The following is a 21,123-nucleotide window of genomic DNA, read 5'->3' as shown; positions in this document are numbered from 1 at the left end:
GTCCTTAGGCCCTAGCCACCCTGTAACCTGACTGCATCACCATCGCAGAGGTAACACTAGTCCTTAGGCCCTAGCCCCCCTGTATCCTGACTGCATCACCATCGCAGAGGTAACACTGGTCCTTAGGCCCTAGCCACCTTGTATCCTGACTGCATCACCATCGCAGAGGTAACACTAGTCCTTAGGCCCTAGCCACCCTGTATCCTGACTGCATCACCATCGCAGAGGTAACACTAGTCCTTAGGCCCTAGCCACCCTGTAACCTGACTGCATCACCATCGCAGAGGTAACACTAGTCCTTAGGCCCTAGCCACCCCGTATCCTGACTGCATCACCATCGCAGAGGTAACACTAGTCCTTAGGCCCTAGCCACCCTGTATCCTGACTGCATCACCATCGCAGAGGTAACACTGGTCCTTAGGCCCTAGCCACCTTGTATCCTGACTGCATCACCATCGCAGAGGTAACACTAGTCCTTAGGCCCTAGCCACCCTGTAACCTGACTGCATCACCATCGCAGAGGTAACACTGGTCCTTAGGCCCTAGCCACCCTGTATCCTGACTGCATCACCATCGCAGAGGTAACACTGGTCCTTAGGCCCTAGCCACCTTGTATCCTGACTGCATCACCATCGCAGAGGTAACACTAGTCCTTAGGCCCTAGCCACCCTGTATCCTGACTGCATCACCATCGCAGAGGTAACACTAGTCCTTAGGCCCTAGCCACCCTGTAACCTGACTGCATCACCATCGCAGAGGTAACACTGGTCCTTAGGCCCTAGCCACCTTGTATCCTGACTGCATCACCATCGCAGAGGTAACACTGGTCCTTAGGCCCTAGCCACCTTGTATCCTGACTGCATCACCATCGCAGAGGTAACACTAGTCCTTAGGCCCTAGCCACCCTGTAACCTGACTGCATCACCATCGCAGAGGTAACACTGGTCCTTAGGCCCTAGCCACCCTGTATCCTGACTGCATCACCATCGCAGAGGTAACACTAGTCCTTAGGCCCTAGCCACCCTGTATCCTGACTGCATCACCATCGCAGAGGTAACACTGGTCCTTAGGCCCTAGCCACCCTGTATCCTGACTGCATCACCATCGCAGAGGTAACACTAGTCCTTAGGCCCTAGCCACCCTGTAACCTGACTGCATCACCATCGCAGAGGTAACACTAGTCCTTAGGCCCTAGCCACCCTGTATCCTGACTGCATCACCATCGCAGAGGTAACACTAGTCCTTAGGCCCTAGCCACCCTGTATCCTGACTGCATCACCATCGCAGAGGTAACACTGGTCCTTAGGCCCTAGTCCCAAGGCACTTCAATATGTACCAAAATATTTGATATGTAAAATCAGTATGGCGTTCCTGAAGGTCATGCCCATAATAGTGAGAGGAATTAGTAGTACTAAATCACATCCAGATATGGGCCCAGGCTATAGCTTCAGACCACACCACAGTGAACAACACTGGCTCTGTAGGACTCTACTAAAACAGCCAAACACACACTGGAGGAGTCCTGACTCTACATCCTAACACACTGGAGGAGTCCTGACTCTACATCCAGACACACTGGAGGAGTCCTGACTCTACATCCACACACTGGAGGAGTCCTGACTCTACATCCAAACACACTGGAGGAGTCCTGACTCTACATCCAAACACACTGGAGGAGTCCTGACTCTACATCCACACACACTGGAGGAGTCCTGACTCTACATCCTAACACACTGGAGGAGTCCTGACTCGACATCCACACTGGAGGAGTCCTGACTCTACATCCAAACACACTGGAGGAGTCCTGACTCTACATCCAAACACACTGGAGGAGTCCTGACTCTACATCCTAACACACTGGAGGAGTCCTGACTCTACATCCAAACACACAGGAGGAGTCCTGACTCTACATCCAAACACACTGGAGGAGTCCTGACTCTACATCCACACACACTGGAGGAGTCCTGACTCTACATCCTAACACACTGGAGGAGTCCTGACTCTACATCCAAACACACTGGAGGAGTCCTGACTCTACATCCACACACACTGGAGGAGTCCTGACTCTACATCCAAACACACTGGAGGAGTCCTGACTCTACATCCAAACACACTGGAGGAGTCCTGACTCTACATCCTAACACACTGGAGGAGTCCTGACTCTACATCCAAACACTGGAGGAGTCCTGACTCTACATCCAAACACACTGGAGGAGTCCTGACTCTACATCCAAACACACTGGAGGAGTCCTGACTCTACATCCTAACACACTGGAGGAGTCCTGACTCTACATCCTAACACACTGGAGGTGTCCTGACTCTACATCCAAACACACTGGAGGAGTCCTGACTCTACATCCTAACACACTGGAGGTGTCCTGACTCTACATCCTAACACACTGGAGGAGTCCTGACTCTACATCCAAACACTGGAGGAGTCCTGGCTCTACATCCTAACACACTGGAGGAGTCCTGACTCTACATCCTAACACACTGGAGGAGTCCTGACTCTACATCCTAACACACTGGAGGTGTCCTGACTCTACATCCAAACACACTGGAGGAGTCCTGACTCTACATCCTAACGCACTGGAGGAGTCCTGACTCTACATCCTAACACACTGGAGGAGTCCTGACTCTACATCCAAACACACTGGAGGAGTCCTGACTCTACATCCAAACACACTGGAGGAGTCCTGACTCTACATCCAAACACACTGGAGGAGTCCTGACTCTACATCCAAACACACTGGAGGAGTCCTGACTCTACATCCAAACACACTGGAGGAGTCCTGACTCTACATCCAAACACACTGGAGGAGTCCTGACTCTACATCCAAACACACTGAAGGAGTCCTGACTCTACATCCAAACACACTGAAGGAGTCCTGACTCTACATCCACACACACTGGAGGAGTCCTGACTCTACATCCAAACACACTGGAGGAGTCCTGACTCTACATCCTAACACACTGGAGGAGTCCTGACTCTACATCCAAACACACACTGGAGGAGTCCTGACTCTACATCCAAACACACTGGAGGAGTCCTGACTCTACATCCAAACACACACTGGAGGAGTCCTGACTCTACATCCAAACACACTGGAGGAGTCCTGACTCTACATCCTAACACACTGAAGGAGTCCTGACTCTACATCCACACACACTGGAGGAGTCCTGACTCTACATCCAAACACACTGGAGGAGTCCTGACTCTACATCCTAACACACTGGAGGAGTCCTGACTCTACATCCAAACACACACTGGAGGAGTCCTGACTCTACATCCAAACACACTGGAGGAGTCCTGACTCTACATCCAAACACACTGGAGGAGTCCTGACTCTACATCCAAACACACTGGAGGAGTCCTGACTCTACATCCTAACACACTGGAGGAGTCCTGACTCTACATCCTAACACACTGGAGGAGTCCTGACTCTACATCCAAACACACTGGAGGAGTCCTGACTCTACATCCTAACACACTGGAGGTGTCCTGACTCTACATCCTAACACACTGGAGGAGTCCTGACTCTACATCCAAACACTGGAGGAGTCCTGACTCTACATCCTAACACACTGGAGGAGTCCTGACTCTACATCCTAACACACTGGAGGAGTCCTGACTCTACATCCTAACACACTGGAGGAGTCCTGACTCTACATCCAAACACTGGAGGAGTCCTGACTCTACATCCTAACACACTGGAGGAGTCCTGACTCTACATCCTAACACACTGGAGGAGTCCTGACTCTACATCCAAACACACTGGAGGAGTCCTGACTCTACATCCAAACACACTGGAGGAGTCCTGACTCTACATCCAAACACACTGGAGGAGTCCTGACTCTACATCCAAACACACACTGGAGGAGTCCTGACTCTACATCCAAACACACTGGAGGAGTCCTGACTCTACATCCAAACACACTGGAGGAGTCCTGACTCTACATCCAAACACACTGGAGGAGTCCTGACTCTACATCCAAACACACTGAAGGAGTCCTGACTCTACATCCACACACACTGGAGGAGTCCTGACTCTACATCCAAACACACTGGAGGAGTCCTGACTCTACATCCAAACACACTGGAGGAGTCCTGACTCTACATCCAAACACACTGAAGGAGTCCTGACTCTACATCCAAACACACTGGAGGAGTCCTGACTCTACATCCAAACACACTGGAGGAGTCCTGACTCTACATCCAAACACACTGGAGGAGTCCTGACTCTACATCCTAACACACTGGAGGAGTCCTGACTCTACATCCAAACACACACTGGAGGAGTCCTGACTCTACATCCAAACACACACTGGAGGAGTCCTGACTCTACATCCAAACACACTGGAGGAGTCCTGACTCTACATCCAAACACACACTGGAGGAGTCCTGACTCTACATCCAAACACACTGGAGGAGTCCTGACTCTACATCCAAACACACTGGAGGAGTCCTGACTCTACATCCTAACACACTGGAGGAGTCCTGACTCTACATCCTAACACACTGGAGGAGTCCTGACTCTACATCCAAACACACACTGGAGGAGTCCTGACTCTACATCCAAACACACTGGAGGAGTCCTGACTCTACATCCAAACACACTGAAGGAGTCCTGACTACATCCAAACACACACTGGAGGAGTCCTGACTCTACATCCAAACACACACTGACACAATACATTAAATGAGTTGTGGATGACACACCCCCTGGTCATGATTAATTAAATCTCTTATTGTTGTCTCACGTCTTTGATCATCTCTGTAATTAAGCAATAATGTCGTCAGTAAACGGAAGCCGCCGCTTTGTTTTGGTTCTAATTCATTCGATTAAACTGGATATTTCTATTAGTTTTTATACTATATAGTTTCTATTTCCTCTCTTGGTTGTTCCTGGAATAGTTTCAGTGTTTTGAAGTTTTATTAGTTGTATGTACCGCATATACGCATAGTGTAAATCATCTAACTACGTGTTGGCAGGTTCCTTCTCCACAATGCAACAACGATTAGAACTAGTAAACCATTTGAATTTAATACGAATATAAAGTAAACGGCTCAGTAGAATAGAATAAACATTTTAGCATAAGTATAATACAGGAAGGCACAATTTGTAGTCCAATATGTACACATGTATCAGGGAAAGGGGGGGATTGAGTGGCAAGTGTTTTAATTGAGCAATAATATATAATATAGTATATATAATATATTAAATAATAAGAGTGTGTGTGTGTGTGTGTGTGTGTCTGTGTGTCTGTGTCTGTGTGTGTGTGTGTGTGTGTGCTCTAAGGTGTGGAGAATCAGAACAGGTGGTCAGTCCAGTTCAGGTGGTCAGCAGTCTGATGGTTTTACATTTTAGTCATTTAGCAGACGCTCTTATCCAGGCTTGTTCATAGAAACTGTCTCTGAGCCTGTTGGTATCAGCCGTCATGCTCCGATACCGTCTGCCCGACTGTAAGGGAGAGAACAGCTCGTGGCTGGTCCTTGATGATGCTGCGGGGCCTACCTCAGGCACCGTTTCGAATAGGTGTCCTGGATGTCTTCACCACCCCATACCAGGCCGTGTTGCAACCGGTCAGGAAGGTAGTATTTGGAAAATATGTGTTGCTCATGGAGTAGTATCAGTATGTGTTGCTCATGGAGTAGTATCTGTATGTGTTGGAGTAGTATCTGTATGTGTTGGAGTAGTATCAGTATGTGTTGGAGTAGTATCAGTTTGTGTTGGAGTAGTATCAGTTTGTGTCGGAGTAGTATCAGTATGTGTTGCTCATGGAGTAGTATCAGTTTGTGTTGGAGTAGTATCAGTATGTGTTGGAGTAGTATCAGTATGTGTTGCTCATGGAGTAGTCTCAGTATGTGTTGCTCATGGAGTAGTCTCAGTATGTGTTGCTCATGGAGTAGTATCAGTATGTGTTGGAGTAGTATCAGTATGTGTTGCTCATGGAGTAGTCTTAGTATGTGTTGGAGTAGTCTCAGTATGTGTTGCTCATGGAGTAGTATCAGTATGTGTTGGAGTAGTATCAGTATGTGTTGCTCATGGAGTAGTATCAGTATGTGTTGCTCATGGAGTAGTATCAGTATGTGTTGCTCATGGAGTAGTCTCAGTATGTGTTGGAGTAGTATCAGTATGTGTTGCTCATGGAGTAGTCTTAGTATGTGTTGGAGTAGTATCAGTATGTGTTGGAGTAGTATCAGTATGTGTTGCTCATGGAGTAGTATCAGTATGTGTTGCTCATGGAGTAGTATCAGTATGTGTTGCTCATGGAGTAGTATCAGTATGTGTTGCTCATGGAGTAGTATCAGTATGTGTTGCTCATGGAGTAGTATCAGTTTGTGTTGCTCATGGAGTAGTATCAGTATGTGTTGCTCATGGAGTAGTATCAGTATGTGTTGCTCATGGAGTAGTATCAGTATGTGTTGGAGTAGTGTCAGTATGTGTTGCTCATGGAGTAGTATCAGTATGTGTTTGAGTAGTATCAGTATGTGTTGCTCATGGAGTAGTATCAGTATGTGTTGCTCATGGAGTAGTATCAGTATGTGTTGCTCATGCAGTAGTATCAGTATGTGTTGCTCATGGAGTAGTATCAGTATGTGTTGCTCATGGAGTAGTCTTAGTATGTGTTGGAGTAGTATCCGTATGTGTTGGAGTAGTATCAGTATGTGTTGGAGTAGTATCAGTATGTGTTGGAGTAGTATCAGTATGTGTTGCTCATGGAGTAGTATCAGTATGTGTTGGAGTAGTATCAGTATGTGTTGCTCATGGAGTAGTATCAGTATGTGTTGCTCATGGAGTAGTATCAGTATGTGTTGCTCATGGAGTAGTATCAGTATGTGTTGGAGTAGTATCAGTATGTGTTGCTCATGGAGTAGTATCAGTATGTGTTGGAGTAGTATCAGTATGTGTTGCTCATGGAGTAGTATCAGTATGTGTTGCTCATGGAGTAGTATCAGTATGTGTTGCTCCAGGAGTAGTATCAGTATGTGTTGGAGTAGTATCAGTATGTGTTGCTCATGGAGTAGTATCAGTATGTGTTGGAGTAGTATCAGTATGTGTTGCTCATGGAGTAGTATCAGTATGTGTTGCTCATGGAGTAGTATCAGTATGTGTTGCTCATGGAGTAGTATCAGTATGTGTTGGAGTAGTATCAGTATGTGTTGCTCATGGAGTAGTATCAGTATGTGTTGGAGTAGTATCAGTATGTGTTGCTCATGGAGTAGTATCAGTATGTGTTGCTCATGGAGTAGTATCAGTATGTGTTGCTCCAGGAGTAGTATCAGTATGTGTTGCTCATGTCTTAGTATGTGTTGCTCATGGAGTAGTATCAGTGTGTGTTGGAGTAGTATCAGTATGTGTTGGAGTAGTATCAGTATGTGTTGGAGTAGTATCAGTATGTGTTGCTCCTGGAGTAGTATCAGTATGTGTTGGAGTAGTATCAGTATGTGTTGCTCATGGAGTAGTATCAGTATGTGTTGCTCATGGAGTAGTCTCAGTATGTGTTGCTCATGGAGTAGTATCAGTATGTGTTTGAGTAGTATCAGTATGTGTTGCTCATGGAGTAGTATCAGTATGTGTTGCTCATGGAGTAGTATCAGTATGTGTTGCTCATGGAGTAGTATCAGTATGTGTTGCTCATGGAGTAGTATCAGTATGTGTTGCTCATGGAGTAGTATCAGTATGTGTTGGAGTAGTATCAGTATGTGTTGCTCATGGAGTAGTATCAGTATGTGTTGCTCATGGAGTAGTATCAGTATGTGTTGCTCATGGAGTAGTATCAGTATGTGTTGGAGTAGTATCAGTATGTGTTGCTCATGGAGTAGTATCAGTATGTGTTGGCGTAGTATCAGTATGTGTTGGAGTAGTATCAGTATGTGTTGCTCATGGAGTAGTATCAGTATGTGTTGGAGTAGTATCAGTATGTGTTGCTCATGGAGTAGTATCAGTATGTGTTGCTCATGGAGTAGTATCAGTATGTGTTGCTCATGGAGTAGTATCAGTATGTGTTGGAGTAGTATCAGTATGTGTTGCTCATGGAGTAGTATCAGTATGTGTTGGAGTAGTATCAGTATGTGTTGCTCATGGAGTAGTCTTAGTATGTGTTGGAGTAGTATCAGTATGTGTTGCTCATGGAGTCGTATCAGTATGTGTTGCTCATGGAGTAGTATCAGTATGTGTTGGAGTAGTATCAGTATGTGTTGCTCATGGAGTAGTCTTAGTATGTGTTGGAGTAGTATCAGTATGTGTTGCTCATGGAGTAGTATCAATATGTGTTGCTCATGGAGTAGTCTTAGTATGTGTTGGAGTAGTATCCGTATGTGTTGGAGTAGTATCAGTATGTGTTGCTCATGGAGTAGTATCAGTATGTGTTGCTCATGGAGTAGTATCAGTATGTGTTGCTCATGGAGTAGTCTCAGTATGTGTTGGAGTAGTATCAGTATGTGTTGCTCATGGAGTAGTCTTAGTATGTGTTGGAGTAGTATCAGTATGTGTTGGAGTAGTATCAGTATGTGTTGCTCATGGAGTAGTATCAGTATGTGTTGCTCATGGAGTAGTATCAGTATGTGTTGCTCATGGAGTAGTATCAGTATGTGATGCTCATGGAGTAGTATCAGTATGTGTTGCTCATGGAGTAGTATCAGTTTGTGTTGCTCATGGAGTAGTATCAGTATGTGTTGCTCATGGAGTAGTATCAGTATGTGTTGGAGTAGTATCAGTATGTGTTGGAGTAGTATCAGTATGTGTTGCTCATGGAGTAGTATCAGTATGTGTTTGAGTAGTATCAGTATGTGTTGCTCATGGAGTAGTATCAGTATGTGTTGGAGTAGTATCAGTATGTGTTGCTCATGGAGTAGTATCAGTATGTGTTGCTCATGGAGTAGTATCAGTATGTGTTGCTCATGGAGTAGTATCAGTATGTGTTGGAGTAGTATCAGTATGTGTTGCTCATTGAGTAGTATTAGTATGTGTTGGAGTAGTATCAGTATGTGTTGCTCATGGAGTAGTATCAGTATGTGTTGCTCATGGAGTAGTATCAGTATGTGTTGCTCATGGAGTAGTATCAGTATGTGTTGCTCATGGAGTAGTCTTAGTATGTGTTGGAGTAGTATCCGTATGTGTTGGAGTAGTATCAGTATGTGTTGCTCATGGAGTAGTATCAGTATGTGTTGCTCATGGAGTAGTCTTAGTATGTGTTGGAGTAGTATCAGTATGTGTTGGAGTAGTATCAGTATGTGTTGGAGTAGTATTAGTATGTGTTGCTCCAGGAGTAGTATCAGTATGTGTTGGAGTAGTATCAGTATGTGTTGCTCATGGAGTAGTATCAGTATGTGTTGCTCATGGAGTAGTCTCAGTATGTGTTGCTCATGGAGTAGTCTCAGTATGTGTTGGAGTAGTATCAGTATGTGTTGGAGTAGTATCAGTATGTGTTGGAGTAGTATCAGTATGTGTTGCTCCTGGAGTAGTATCAGTATGTGTTGGAGTAGTATCAGTATGTGTTGGAGTAGTATCAGTATGTGTTGGAGTAGTATCAGTATGTGTTGGAGTAGTATCAGTATGTGTTGGAGTAGTATCAGTATGTGTTGCTCCTGGAGTAGTATCAGTATGTGTTGGAGTAGTATCAGTATGTGTTGGAGTAGTATCAGTGTGTGTTGGAGTAGTATCAGTATGTGTTGGAGTAGTATCAGTATGTGTTGGAGTAGCATCAGTATGTGTTGCTCCTGGAGTAGTATCAGTATGTGTTGGAGTAGTATCAGTATGTGTTGGAGTAGTATCAGTATGTGTTGCTCATGGAGTAGTATCAGTATGTGTTGCTCATGGAGTAGTCTTAGTATGTGTTGGAGTAGTATCAGTATGTGTTGCTCCTGGAGTAGTATCAGTATGTGTTGCTCATGGAGTAGTATCAGTATGTGTTGCTCATGGAGTAGTATCAGTATGTGTTGGAGTAGTATCAGTATGTGTTGCTCATGGAGTAGTATCAGTATGTGTTGCTCATGGAGTAGTATCAGTATGTGTTGCTCATGGAGTAGTATCAGTATGTGTTGGAGTAGTATCAGTATGTGTTGCTCATGGAGTAGTATCAGTATGTGTTTGAGTAGTATCAGTATGTGTTGCTCATGGAGTAGTATCAGTATGTGTTGGAGTAGTATCAGTATGTGTTGCTCATGGAGTAGTATCAGTATGTGTTGCTCATGGAGTAGTATCAGTATGTGTTGCTCATGGAGTAGTATCAGTATGTGTTGGAGTAGTATCAGTATGTGTTGCTCATTGAGTAGTATTAGTATGTGTTGGAGTAGTATCAGTATGTGTTGCTCATGGAGTAGTATCAGTATGTGTTGCTCATGGAGTAGTATCAGTATGTGTTGCTCATGGAGTAGTATCAGTATGTGTTGCTCATTGAGTAGTCTTAGTATGTGTTGGAGTAGTATCCGTATGTGTTGGAGTAGTATCAGTATGTGTTGCTCATGGAGTAGTATCAGTATGTGTTGCTCATGGAGTAGTCTTAGTATGTGTTGGAGTAGTATCAGTATGTGTTGGAGTAGTATCAGTATGTGTTGGAGTAGTATTAGTATGTGTTGCTCCAGGAGTAGTATCAGTATGTGTTGGAGTAGTATCAGTATGTGTTGGAGTAGTATCAGTATGTGTTGGAGTAGTATCAGTATGTGTTGCTCATGGAGTAGTATCAGTATGTGTTGCTCATGGAGTAGTCTCAGTATGTGTTGCTCATGGAGTAGTCTCAGTATGTGTTGGAGTAGTATCAGTATTTTTTGGAGTAGTATCAGTATGTGTTGGAGTAGTATCAGTATGTGTTGGAGTAGTATCAGTATGTGTTGGAGTAGTATCAGTATGTGTTGGAGTAGTATCAGTATGTGTTGGAGTAGTATCAGTATGTGTTGGAGTAGTATCAGTATGTGTTGGAGTAGTATCAGTATGTGTTGCTCCTGGAGTAGTATCAGTATGTGTTGGAGTAGTATCAGTATGTGTTGGAGTAGTATCAGTGTGTGTTGGAGTAGTATCAGTATGTGTTGGAGTAGTATCAGTATGTGTTGGAGTAGCATCAGTATGTGTTGCTCCTGGAGTAGTATCAGTATGTGTTGGAGTAGTATCAGTATGTGTTGGAGTAGTATCAGTATGTGTTGCTCATGGAGTAGTATCAGTATGTGTTGCTCATGGAGTAGTCTTAGTATGTGTTGGAGTAGTATCAGTATGTGTTGCTCCTGGAGTAGTATCAGTATGTGTTGCTCATGGAGTAGTATCAGTATGTGTTGCTCATGGAGTAGTATCAGTATGTGTTGGAGTAGTATCAGTATGTGTTGGAGTAGCATCAGTATGTGTTGCTCCTGGAGTAGTATCAGTATGTGTTGGAGTAGTATCAGTATGTGTTGGAGTAGTATCAGTATGTGTTGCTCATGGAGTAGTATCAGTATGTGTTGCTCATGGAGTAGTCTTAGTATGTGTTGGAGTAGTATCAGTATGTGTTGCTCCTGGAGTAGTATCAGTATGTGTTGGAGTAGTATCAGTATGTGTTGGAGTAGCATCAGTATGTGTTGCTCATGGAGTAGTCTTAGTATGTGTTGGAGTAGTATCAGTATGTGTTGCTCATGGAGTAGTATCAGTATGTGTTGGAGTAGTATCAGTATGTGTTGGAGTAGCATCAGTATGTGTTGCTCCTGGAGTAGTATCAGTATTTGTTGGAGTAGTATCAGTATGTGTTGGAGTAGCATCAGTATGTGTTGCTCATGGAGTAGTCTTAGTATGTGTTGGAGTAGTATCAGTATGTGTTGCTCATGGAGTAGTATCAGTATGTGTTGGAGTAGTATCAGTATGTGTTGGAGTAGCATCAGTATGTGTTGCTCCTGGAGTAGTATCAGTATGTGTTGGAGTAGTATCAGTATGTGTTGGAGTAGTATCAGTATGTGTTGCTCATGGAGTAGTATCAGTATGTGTTGCTCATGGAGTAGTCTTAGTATGTGTTGGAGTAGTATCAGTATGTGTTGCTCCTGGAGTAGTATCAGTATGTGTTGCTCATGGAGTAGTATCAGTATGTGTTGCTCATGGAGTAGTATCAGTATGTGTTGCTCATGGAGTAGTATCAGTATGTGTTGGAGTACTCTCAGTATGTGTTGCTCATGGAGTAGTATCAGTTTGTGTTGGAGTAGTATCAGTTTGTGTTGGAGTAGCATCAGTATGTGTTGCTCATGGAGTAGTCTTAGTATGTGTTGGAGTAGTATCAGTATGTGTTGCTCATGGAGTAGTATCAGTATGTGTTGGAGTAGTATCAGTATGTGTTGGAGTAGCATCAGTATGTGTTGCTCCTGGAGTAGTATCAGTATGTGTTGGAGTAGTATCAGTATGTGTTGGAGTAGTATCAGTATGTGTTGCTCATGGAGTAGTATCAGTATGTGTTGCTCATGGAGTAGTCTTAGTATGTGTTGGAGTAGTATCAGTATGTGTTGCTCCTGGAGTAGTATCAGTATGTGTTGCTCATGGAGTAGTATCAGTATGTGTTGCTCATGGAGTAGTATCAGTATGTGTTGCTCATGGAGTAGTATCAGTATGTGTTGGAGTACTCTCAGTATGTGTTGCTCATGGAGTAGTATCAGTTTGTGTTGGAGTAGTATCAGTTTGTGTTGGAGTAGTATCAGTTTGAGTTGGAGTAGTCTCAGTATGTGTTGCTCATGGAGTAGTATCAGTTTGTGTTGGAGTAGTATCAGTTTGAGTTGGAGTAGTATCAGTATGTGTTGCTCATGGAGTAGTATCAGGATGTGTTGCTCATGGAGTAGTATCAGTATGTGTTTCTCAGGGAGTAGTCTCAGTATGTGTTGGAGTAGTATCAGTTTGAGTTGGAGTAGTATCAGTATGTGTTGCTCCTGGAGTAGTATCAGTTTGAGTTGGAGTAGTATCAGTATGTGTTGCTCATGGAGTAGTATCAGTATGTGTTGCTCATGGAGTAGTCTTAGTATGTGTTGGAGTAGTATCAGTATGTGTTGGAGTAGTCTCAGTATGTGTTGGAGTAGGATCAGTAGTGATGTAAACTGTGTCATAGTGCAGCTTGTGCTGATTTCAAATACTGGACATTTGTGTTCATCAATGTTTCCCAATGTGGACACACACTGCTAGAGTCCTGCATCAGGTCAGATACCTACGGTCCCCGCGGTTGACCAACAAAAGAATCAGCTGGCGGGTGGAATGAAAACATTCTTTCAACCCGCGGGGCGGCTCGCGGATCAGAATTGAGTTATTGCTGGTCGTAAACATTTTAAATCAAGATAATAAAGAATAATAAAAAAAATACAATCCCAGGAATCGTGCTGAATTGTGTTGCAAATTCCTTACTGGCTAAGTGAGTGGTGAGGCGAACATAGCCTAGGCTACCAGCCACGCAACGAGAGAGTGGAGCAGGGAACTGTCCATTAGTAGCCTATTTGTGTGGTACTGAAACATTCCTTATTTGTCCATGCACGTGCAGAGTCTACGTTCCCTTTCCATCACGCGTACAATACGTTACCAAGTTTACTTTCCCTGACTCCTAGCTCACGCGAAAATGGCTAACGTAACAGGAGAAATCATCAGAAAGGTTAAAAGATGGTGAAATACACCGTTGTGGGAAACAGGTGCTGAGTAAAAGGGAAACACTCGGGTTTTGGAAGGTTTTTTGTATTCATTGTAGACAAGGAGGACAACAACATCCTTGTCCACAATACACAGCCTTCAAAAGTGCAATCAGGTATTTGTTTACGATAATGAACTTAATTAATACATAAATTATTGAGGCTTTCGATTGGTAAACATTTTGAATATCCCAATGGACTATAAATGTAGCCTATTTGTTTTGCAACCTATAGCCCATTCGATTCTGGGCATTTAAACTATTTGATTATCTGAACCGTATTGAATGTATTGTTTTGTTATAGGCTCTCCATTAGGTAAGAATAAGGCTATTTTAAAAAGCTATTTTTCCAAAGTGATTTGAGTTGCAAATGTGCCGCATTGCGTTTTGAGAAAAAAAACTAGATTAGTGTATCGTTCTTAAATCATGGCATGGTTTCATTTTAATGTTGAATAGACATGAAGACAGGTTAGTTAATGTAGAGAATGGGAATAGACAAGTTAGTTAATGTAGAGAATGGGAATAGACGAGTTAGTTAGTGTAGAGAATGGGAATAGACGAGTTAGTTAATGTAGAGAATGGGAATAGACGAGTTAGTTAGTGTAGAGAATGGGAATAGACGAGTTAGTTAGTGTAGAGAATGGGAATACACGAGTTAGTTAATGTAGAGAATGGGAACAGACGATTTAGTTAATGTAGAGAATGGGAATAGACGAGTTAGTTAATGTAGAGAATGGGAATAGACGAGTTAGTTAATGTAGAGAATGGGAACAGACGAGTTAGTTAATGTAGAGAATGGGAACAGACGAGTTAGTTAATGTAGAGAATGGGAATACACAAGTTAGTTAATGTAGAGCATGGGAACAGACGAGTTAGTTAATGTAGAGAATGGGAATAGACGAGTTAATGTAGAGAATGGGAATAGACGAGTTAGTTAATGTAGAGAATGGGAATAGACGAGTTAGTTAATGTAGAGAATGGGAATAGACGAGTTAGTTAATGTAGAGAATGGGAATAGACGAGTTAGTTAATGTAGAGAATGGGAACAGACGAGTTAATGTAGAGAATGGGAACAGACGAGTTAGTTAATGTAGAGAATGGGAATAGACGAGTTAGTTAATGTAGAGAATGGGAATAGACGAGTTAGTTAATGTAGAGAATGGGAATAGACGAGTTAGTTAATGTAGAGAATGGGAACAGACGAGTTAGTTAATGGAGAGAATGGGAATAGACGAGTTAGTTAATGTAGAGAATGGGAACAGACGAGTTAGTTAGTGTAGAGAATGGGAACAGACGAGTTAGTTAATGTAGAGAATGGGAACAGACGAGTTAGTTAATGTAGAGAATGGGAATAGACGAGTTAGTTAATGTAGAGAATGGGAACAGACGAGTTAGTTAATGTAGAGAATGGGAATAGACGAGTTAGTTAATGTAGAGAATGGGAACAGACGAGTTAGTTAATGTAGAGAATGGGAACAGACGAGTTAGTTAATGTAGAGAATGGGAACAGACGAGTTAGTTAATGTAGAGAATGGGAACAGACGAGTTAGTTAATGTAGAGAATGGGAATAGACGAGTTAGTTAATGTAGAGAATGGGAATAGACGAGTTAGTTAATGTAGAGAATGGGAATAGACGAGTTAGTTAATGTAGAGAATGGGAATAGTATTCGATAACCATAGTCTTCCAGTCATTCCTCTAACGCTACTTAACATTGGCTCGCAAACCTAACTCTCTAATTTCCTTCATACTGGACACAGAGACATACAAATGTTATCCACTAGTTCATCTGACTCTGGGGAAATAAATAAATGGCCTCATTGCCAAAATTCTGAAGTATCCCTTTAAAGACGACTTCTCTGGAGTCATAAAAACAATTGATGTTATTTGGTAGGTCACGATTCGGCTCATGGAACAATTCTATGCATGTGGGTTGGGTTGAGGAGAAACATCTGTCCTGATATCGGATATCGGGTAGGGCACGGAATTGATGTGGCCGACACGGTGCAGGTGTGGCTCCGAAACCATACCCGTGCAGGACTCAAGGGCGCACAGATACACACACACACACACACACACACACACACACACACACACACACACTTAACTGTTTCTCGTTGTGTCTCCTATAGGACGTATCAGGGATGCCAGCTGTGTGCCGGGCCGTGTCAGAGGGAGGGTTGGGCTTTGACTACCGTCTGGCCATGGCCATTCCAGATAAATGGATCCAGGTGAGATTCTCTCTACTCCCCATCTGATAATGTATTAACACACCCTCCTATTTTCATACGTGACTGACTGGGTTTGAACCTAGTCTCCTGCGATCCACAAACCGGTCTTAAACTGGGTTTACACAATAGTCCAGCTCTGATACATCAAGAGTTTTTTTGCCTGCAGTTGATAGCGGTGTGATTCTCGGAAAGAAAGGCAACCGACCAAGCAGTCAGATTGCCCCGAACTCTAATTCGCCGATAAGTGACGGTACTTTAGTCCCGCATATCAGTAATGTAAACCACCTTGACCACGCTATGTTATAGCCTAGGCATTATCCTTGTGAACTCATATCTAATCACTTGAGCATCGTTTACCCTGTGTTACATCTGCTACCTTTCCTGGTTTGTAATGAACTAATTAGGGGTTCAAGCAGTTAAACCATATTATGTTTCTTCTGGTTCATCATCATTGTTATTATACCGGTTCTTCCTGTGAGGAACATTAACATGCAAATTCCCGTGAAATGGTAAGGCAGAGAAGGTTGCAACTTGACGTGATGCTAGAGGCCCCATTGTCCACACCCTCTAATGCAATGCCATGCCAATTGTTCACAAGGTACCGCTTTAACAGGTTATTGGAATTGCAAACTTTGATGACCTAGTGTCCTGAAATTCAGTGCATACTGTCGGTCCCTCTTCTCACAAGGAAAACATTTGCCTCAAGGACCCATAAGGTCCGCCATGATGGATTTTCCACCATTTTGGATTTTGTGAAAAACACTTAAATTACATCTCCTCCGGAACCACTGGGCCGATCTGGATGAACCTTGACATATGGAATCTATGGATGAAGGTCTCACCAACGCAATACTTTCCAGACTAGTATGTTAAACAACATGACCAATAGATATTCATGTGGATGTGGTCTGTCACATTTAATGCATATAAATCAGACACAGATATTAGTAAGACAGCGTTGATGGAAACAGGAAATCCCCGTATAATTTCATAAATGTAGGAAAAACAATTTGTTAGTTTGACATGGTGGGATCTTTTTGTGTCGATGAAATTAATCATTTGCGAGAAATGGTAATAGAAATGCCTTTTATACACAAATATTGATGCAATAGCCGTCATATTGAAGTAAACTTGGAGTCACGCCATGATATGATATGTTGTACTACTACTATTATGACGTGGGAAAGCTTATAGTCACATACACTATATTTACAGAAGTATGTGGACACCTCTTCAAATTAGTAGATTCTGCTATTTCAGTCACACCTGTTGCTGACAGGTGTATACAATTCAGCACACCGCCATGCAATCTCCATAGACAAACATTGCCAGTAGAATGACCTTACTGAAGAGCTCAATGACTTTCAACGTGGCACCGTCACAGGATGCCACCTTTCCAACAAGCCAGTTGGTCAAATGTCTGCCCTGCTAGAGCTGCGCCGGTCAACTGTAAGTGCTGTTCCTGTGAAGTGGAAACGTCTAGGAGCAACAACGGCTCAGCCTCTTAGCGGTAGGCCACACAAGCTCACAGAACAGGACCGCCAAGTGCTGAAGAGCGTAAAAATCATCTGTCTTCAGTTGCAACACTCACTAGCGAGTTCCAAACTGCCTCAATGTCACCACAAGAATTGCTCGTCGTGAGTTTCACAAAATGGGTTTCCGTGGCCGAGCAGCTGCACACAAGCCTAAGATCACCATGTGCAATGCCAAGCGTCAGCTGGAGTGGTGTAAAATAAGTTCTGATGAGCTTCACTGTGAACGACGGTGATGAGCTTCACGGTGATGGAGGGTGATGAGCTTCATGGTGATGGACGGTGATGAGCTTCACGGTGATGGACGGTGATGAGCTTCACGGTGATGGACGGTGATGAGCTTCACAGTGATGGACGGTGATGAGCTTCACGGTGATGGACGGTGATGAACGGTGATGAGCTTCACGGTGATGGACGGTGATGGAGGGTGATGGACGGTGATGGAGGGTGATGAGCTTCATGATGATAAGCTTGGTATTATGATATTATTTGAATGCTGTTGACATGATGATCGATGCTTGGCTGCCAAATATAACATTTTAATTCAATTGATCTTATCTATATCCCATCTCATAACCCACCCTGCCCACTTTATCAGTGAACTGTTGTCATGAGCCTAAAGCAGATTGGGCAAGTTTGTGATTTATCACAACAGTTTTTGTCACAAAACCATCCACAGAGTTGAAAATGCGATGGAAACCCATTTAACTTGTATTTTTTATTTGGTACAGGGGAACTTAACCACAAAAGTGTTTTCTATGTGCACTATGTCATCACACAAAGCCTTTTATCTGCAACAAGTCTGTTTGATGGAAGCACACCTTTTGTGGGATAGATTTTAGAATATTCACATGAAAATCTATTGCCAATTGGATGGAAACCTAGCTAAAGAGAGAGAAAAAGACATCGAAAGATCAAATCAAAAAGAGAGAGAGAGAGAGAGAACGGGAGAGAGAGAGAGAGAGAGAACGGGAGAGGGAGAGAGAGAGAGAACGGGAGAGGGAGAGAGAGAGAGAACGGGAGAGGGAGAGAGAGAGAGAACGGGAGAGGGAGAGAGAGAGAGAACGGGAGAGGGAGAGAGAGAGAGAACGGGAGAGGGAGAGAGAGAGAGAACGGGAGAGGGAGAGAGAGAGAGAACGGGAGAGGGGGAGAGAGAGAGAACGGGAGAGGGAGAGAGAGAGAGAACGGGAGAGGGAGAGAGAGAGAGAACGGGAGAGGGAGAGAGAGAGAGAACGGGAGAGGGAGAGAGAGAGAGAACGGGAGAGGGAGAGAGAGAGAGAACGGGAGAGGGAGAACGGGAGAGGGAGGGGGAGAGAGAGAGGGAGAGAGAGAGAGAGACAGAACGGGAGAGAGAGAGAGAGAAAGAACGGGAGAGGGAGAGAGAGAGAGAACGAGAGAGGGAGAGAGAGAGAGAACGGGAGAGGGAGAGAGAGAGAGAACGGGAGAGGGAGAGAGAGAGAGAACGGGAGAGGGAGAGAGAGAGAGAACGGGAGAGGGAGAGAGAGAGAGAACGGGAGAGGGAGAGAGAGAGAGAACGGGAGAGGGAGAGAGAGAGAGAACGGGAGAGGGAGAGAGAGAGAGAACGGGAGAGGGAGAGAGAGAAAGAGAGAGAGAACGGGAGAGGGAGAGAGAGAGAGAACGGGAGAGGGAGAGAGAGAGAGAACGGGAGAGGGAGAGAGAGAGAGAACGGGAGAGGGAGAGAGAGAGAGAACGGGAGAGGGAGAGAGAGAGAGAACGGGAGAGGGAGAGAGAGAGAGAACGGGAGAGGGAGAGAGAGAGAGAACGGGAGAGGGAGAACGGGAGAGGGAGGGGGAGAGAGAGAGGGAGAGAGAGAGAGAGACAGAACGGGAGAGAGAGAGAGAGACAGAACGGGAGAGGGAGAGAGAGAGAGAACGGGAGAGGGAGAGAGAGAGAGAACGGGAGAGGGAGAGAGAGAGAGAACGAGAGAGGGAGAGAGAGAGAGAACGGGAGAGGGAGAGAGAGAGAGAACGGGAGAGGGAGAGAGAGAGAGAACGGGAGAGGGAGAGAGAGAGAGAACGGGAGAGGGAGAGAGAGAGAGAACGGGAGAGGGAGAGAGAGAGAGAGAGAGAGAACGGGAGAGGGAGAGAGAGAGAGAACGGGAGAGGGAGAGAGAGAGAGAACGGGAGAGGGAGAGAGAGAGAGAACGGGAGAGGGAGAGAGAGAGAGAGAGATAACGGGAGAGAGAGAGAACGGGAGAGGGAGAGAGAGAGAGAACGGGAGAGAGAGAGAACGGGAGAGGGAGAGAGAGAGAGAGAGAACGGGAGAGGGAGAGAGAGAGAGAGAGAGAGAGAACGGGAGAGGGAGAGAGAGAGAGAACGGGAGAGGGAGAGGGAGAGAGAGAGAGAACGGGAGATGGAGAGAGAGAGATAACGGGAGATGGAGAGAGAGAGAGAACGGGAGAGGGAGAGAGAGAGAGAACGGGAGAGGGAGAGAGAGAGAGAACGGGAGAGGGAGAGAGAGAGAGAACGGGAGAGGGAGAGAGAGAGAGAACGGGAGAGAGAGAGAGAGAGAGAACGGGAGAGAGAGAGAGAACGGGAGAGGGAGAGAGAGGGAGAGAGAGAGAGAACGGGAGAGGGAGAGAGAGAGAGAACGGGAGAGGGAGAGAGAGAGAGAACGGGAGAGGGAGAGAGAGAGAGAACGGGAGAGGGAGAACGGGAGAGGGAGGGGGAGAGAGAGAGAGAGATGTCGGTATAGATGAAACACACAGTGCTATTTTTAGACGACGTACAGTTGCTTTGCTTTTTTGAATTGCCTTGTTGTCAAGAGTTAAAACGAAGTGTTGTTCGATAACAATGAAGATGTTTGGTGCTTAAGCACTCGTTCATTTCCCTCCAAACCGATTCTTAGCCCAGTGTAGGTTACTGGTGTGTGCCTACTTAGAATGCGCCTACTTACCAAATGTTACCCTACTGGCAGGTTGACGTTTCTTGTCATGAATCTTGCCCTGTAGATAGAACCGAGCGATATCTGTTTCGTAGGCCAGCTGCAAAGTAAAGCATTGTCTGTTGGAAAAAATGTATGAAAACAAATTATGAGCTTTTGGATCTTAATTTTAAGGCTAGGATTAGGCGTTAGGCTTAGCAGTGAGATTTAAGGTTAGGTTTAAAATCCGATTTCATGACTTTGTAGCTGTCCCAGATAGTGACCATTCTGCAGAGCTGCCTCCAGCGCAAGGGAAACGCCTGCCCTAGTCCTTATATAGTGCACAACTATAGTGCACAACAGACGTAGAGGCCCGGGTCAACAGACGTAGAGGCTCGGGTCAACAGACGTAGAGGCTCGGGTCAACAGACGTAGAGGCTCGGGTCAACAGACGTAGAGGCTCGGGTCAACAGACGTAGAGGCTCGGGTCAACAGACGTAGAGGCTCGGGTCAACAGACGTAGAGGCTCGGGTCAACAGACGTAGAGGCTCGGGTCAACAGACGTAGAGGCCCGGGTCAACAGTAGTCCACCTTTAAGAGAATATGGTTCCATTTGGGACTGTGTCCTATTCACCAGTTAAAAGATGAAGTCAATGTACTCTGTATCTTAAATAATGTAATATATATATATATTATCACATCACTCGCAGTTGGCATCAGTTTTCAAACAAACAAGTTAACAGCTGCTGAAGAGAAAAACATGTCTTTCGAGAAATCAATTTGGCAAATTCCCTCTTGATGTTTCAACAGTAAGTATAAGGTGAGTTGTATACTGAACCAAAATATAAACACAACATGCAAAAA

The 21,123-nt window shown here is 44.5% G+C and overlaps 1 protein-coding gene across 1 annotated transcript in view; it reads left to right on the top strand.

Annotated features, from left to right (window-relative positions):
* Positions 1-21,123, top strand: part of gbe1b (glucan (1,4-alpha-), branching enzyme 1b) — a 393,966-nt gene that overhangs the window by 201,631 nt on the left and 171,212 nt on the right. Inside the window, exon 10 of the mRNA XM_071358105.1 lies at positions 15,746-15,844. Within this exon, the coding sequence (XP_071214206.1) occupies positions 15,746-15,844 (99 nt within the window). The remainder of the gene's footprint in view (positions 1-15,745; positions 15,845-21,123) is intronic.

This window comes from Salvelinus alpinus, chromosome 21 (genome assembly GCF_045679555.1).
Source record: "Salvelinus alpinus chromosome 21, SLU_Salpinus.1, whole genome shotgun sequence".
In the NCBI taxonomy this organism is placed as follows: Eukaryota; Metazoa; Chordata; class Actinopteri; order Salmoniformes; family Salmonidae; genus Salvelinus; species Salvelinus alpinus.
The sequence above is the reverse complement of the archived record's forward strand: the minus strand, read 5'-3'. Positions and strand labels throughout refer to the sequence as shown.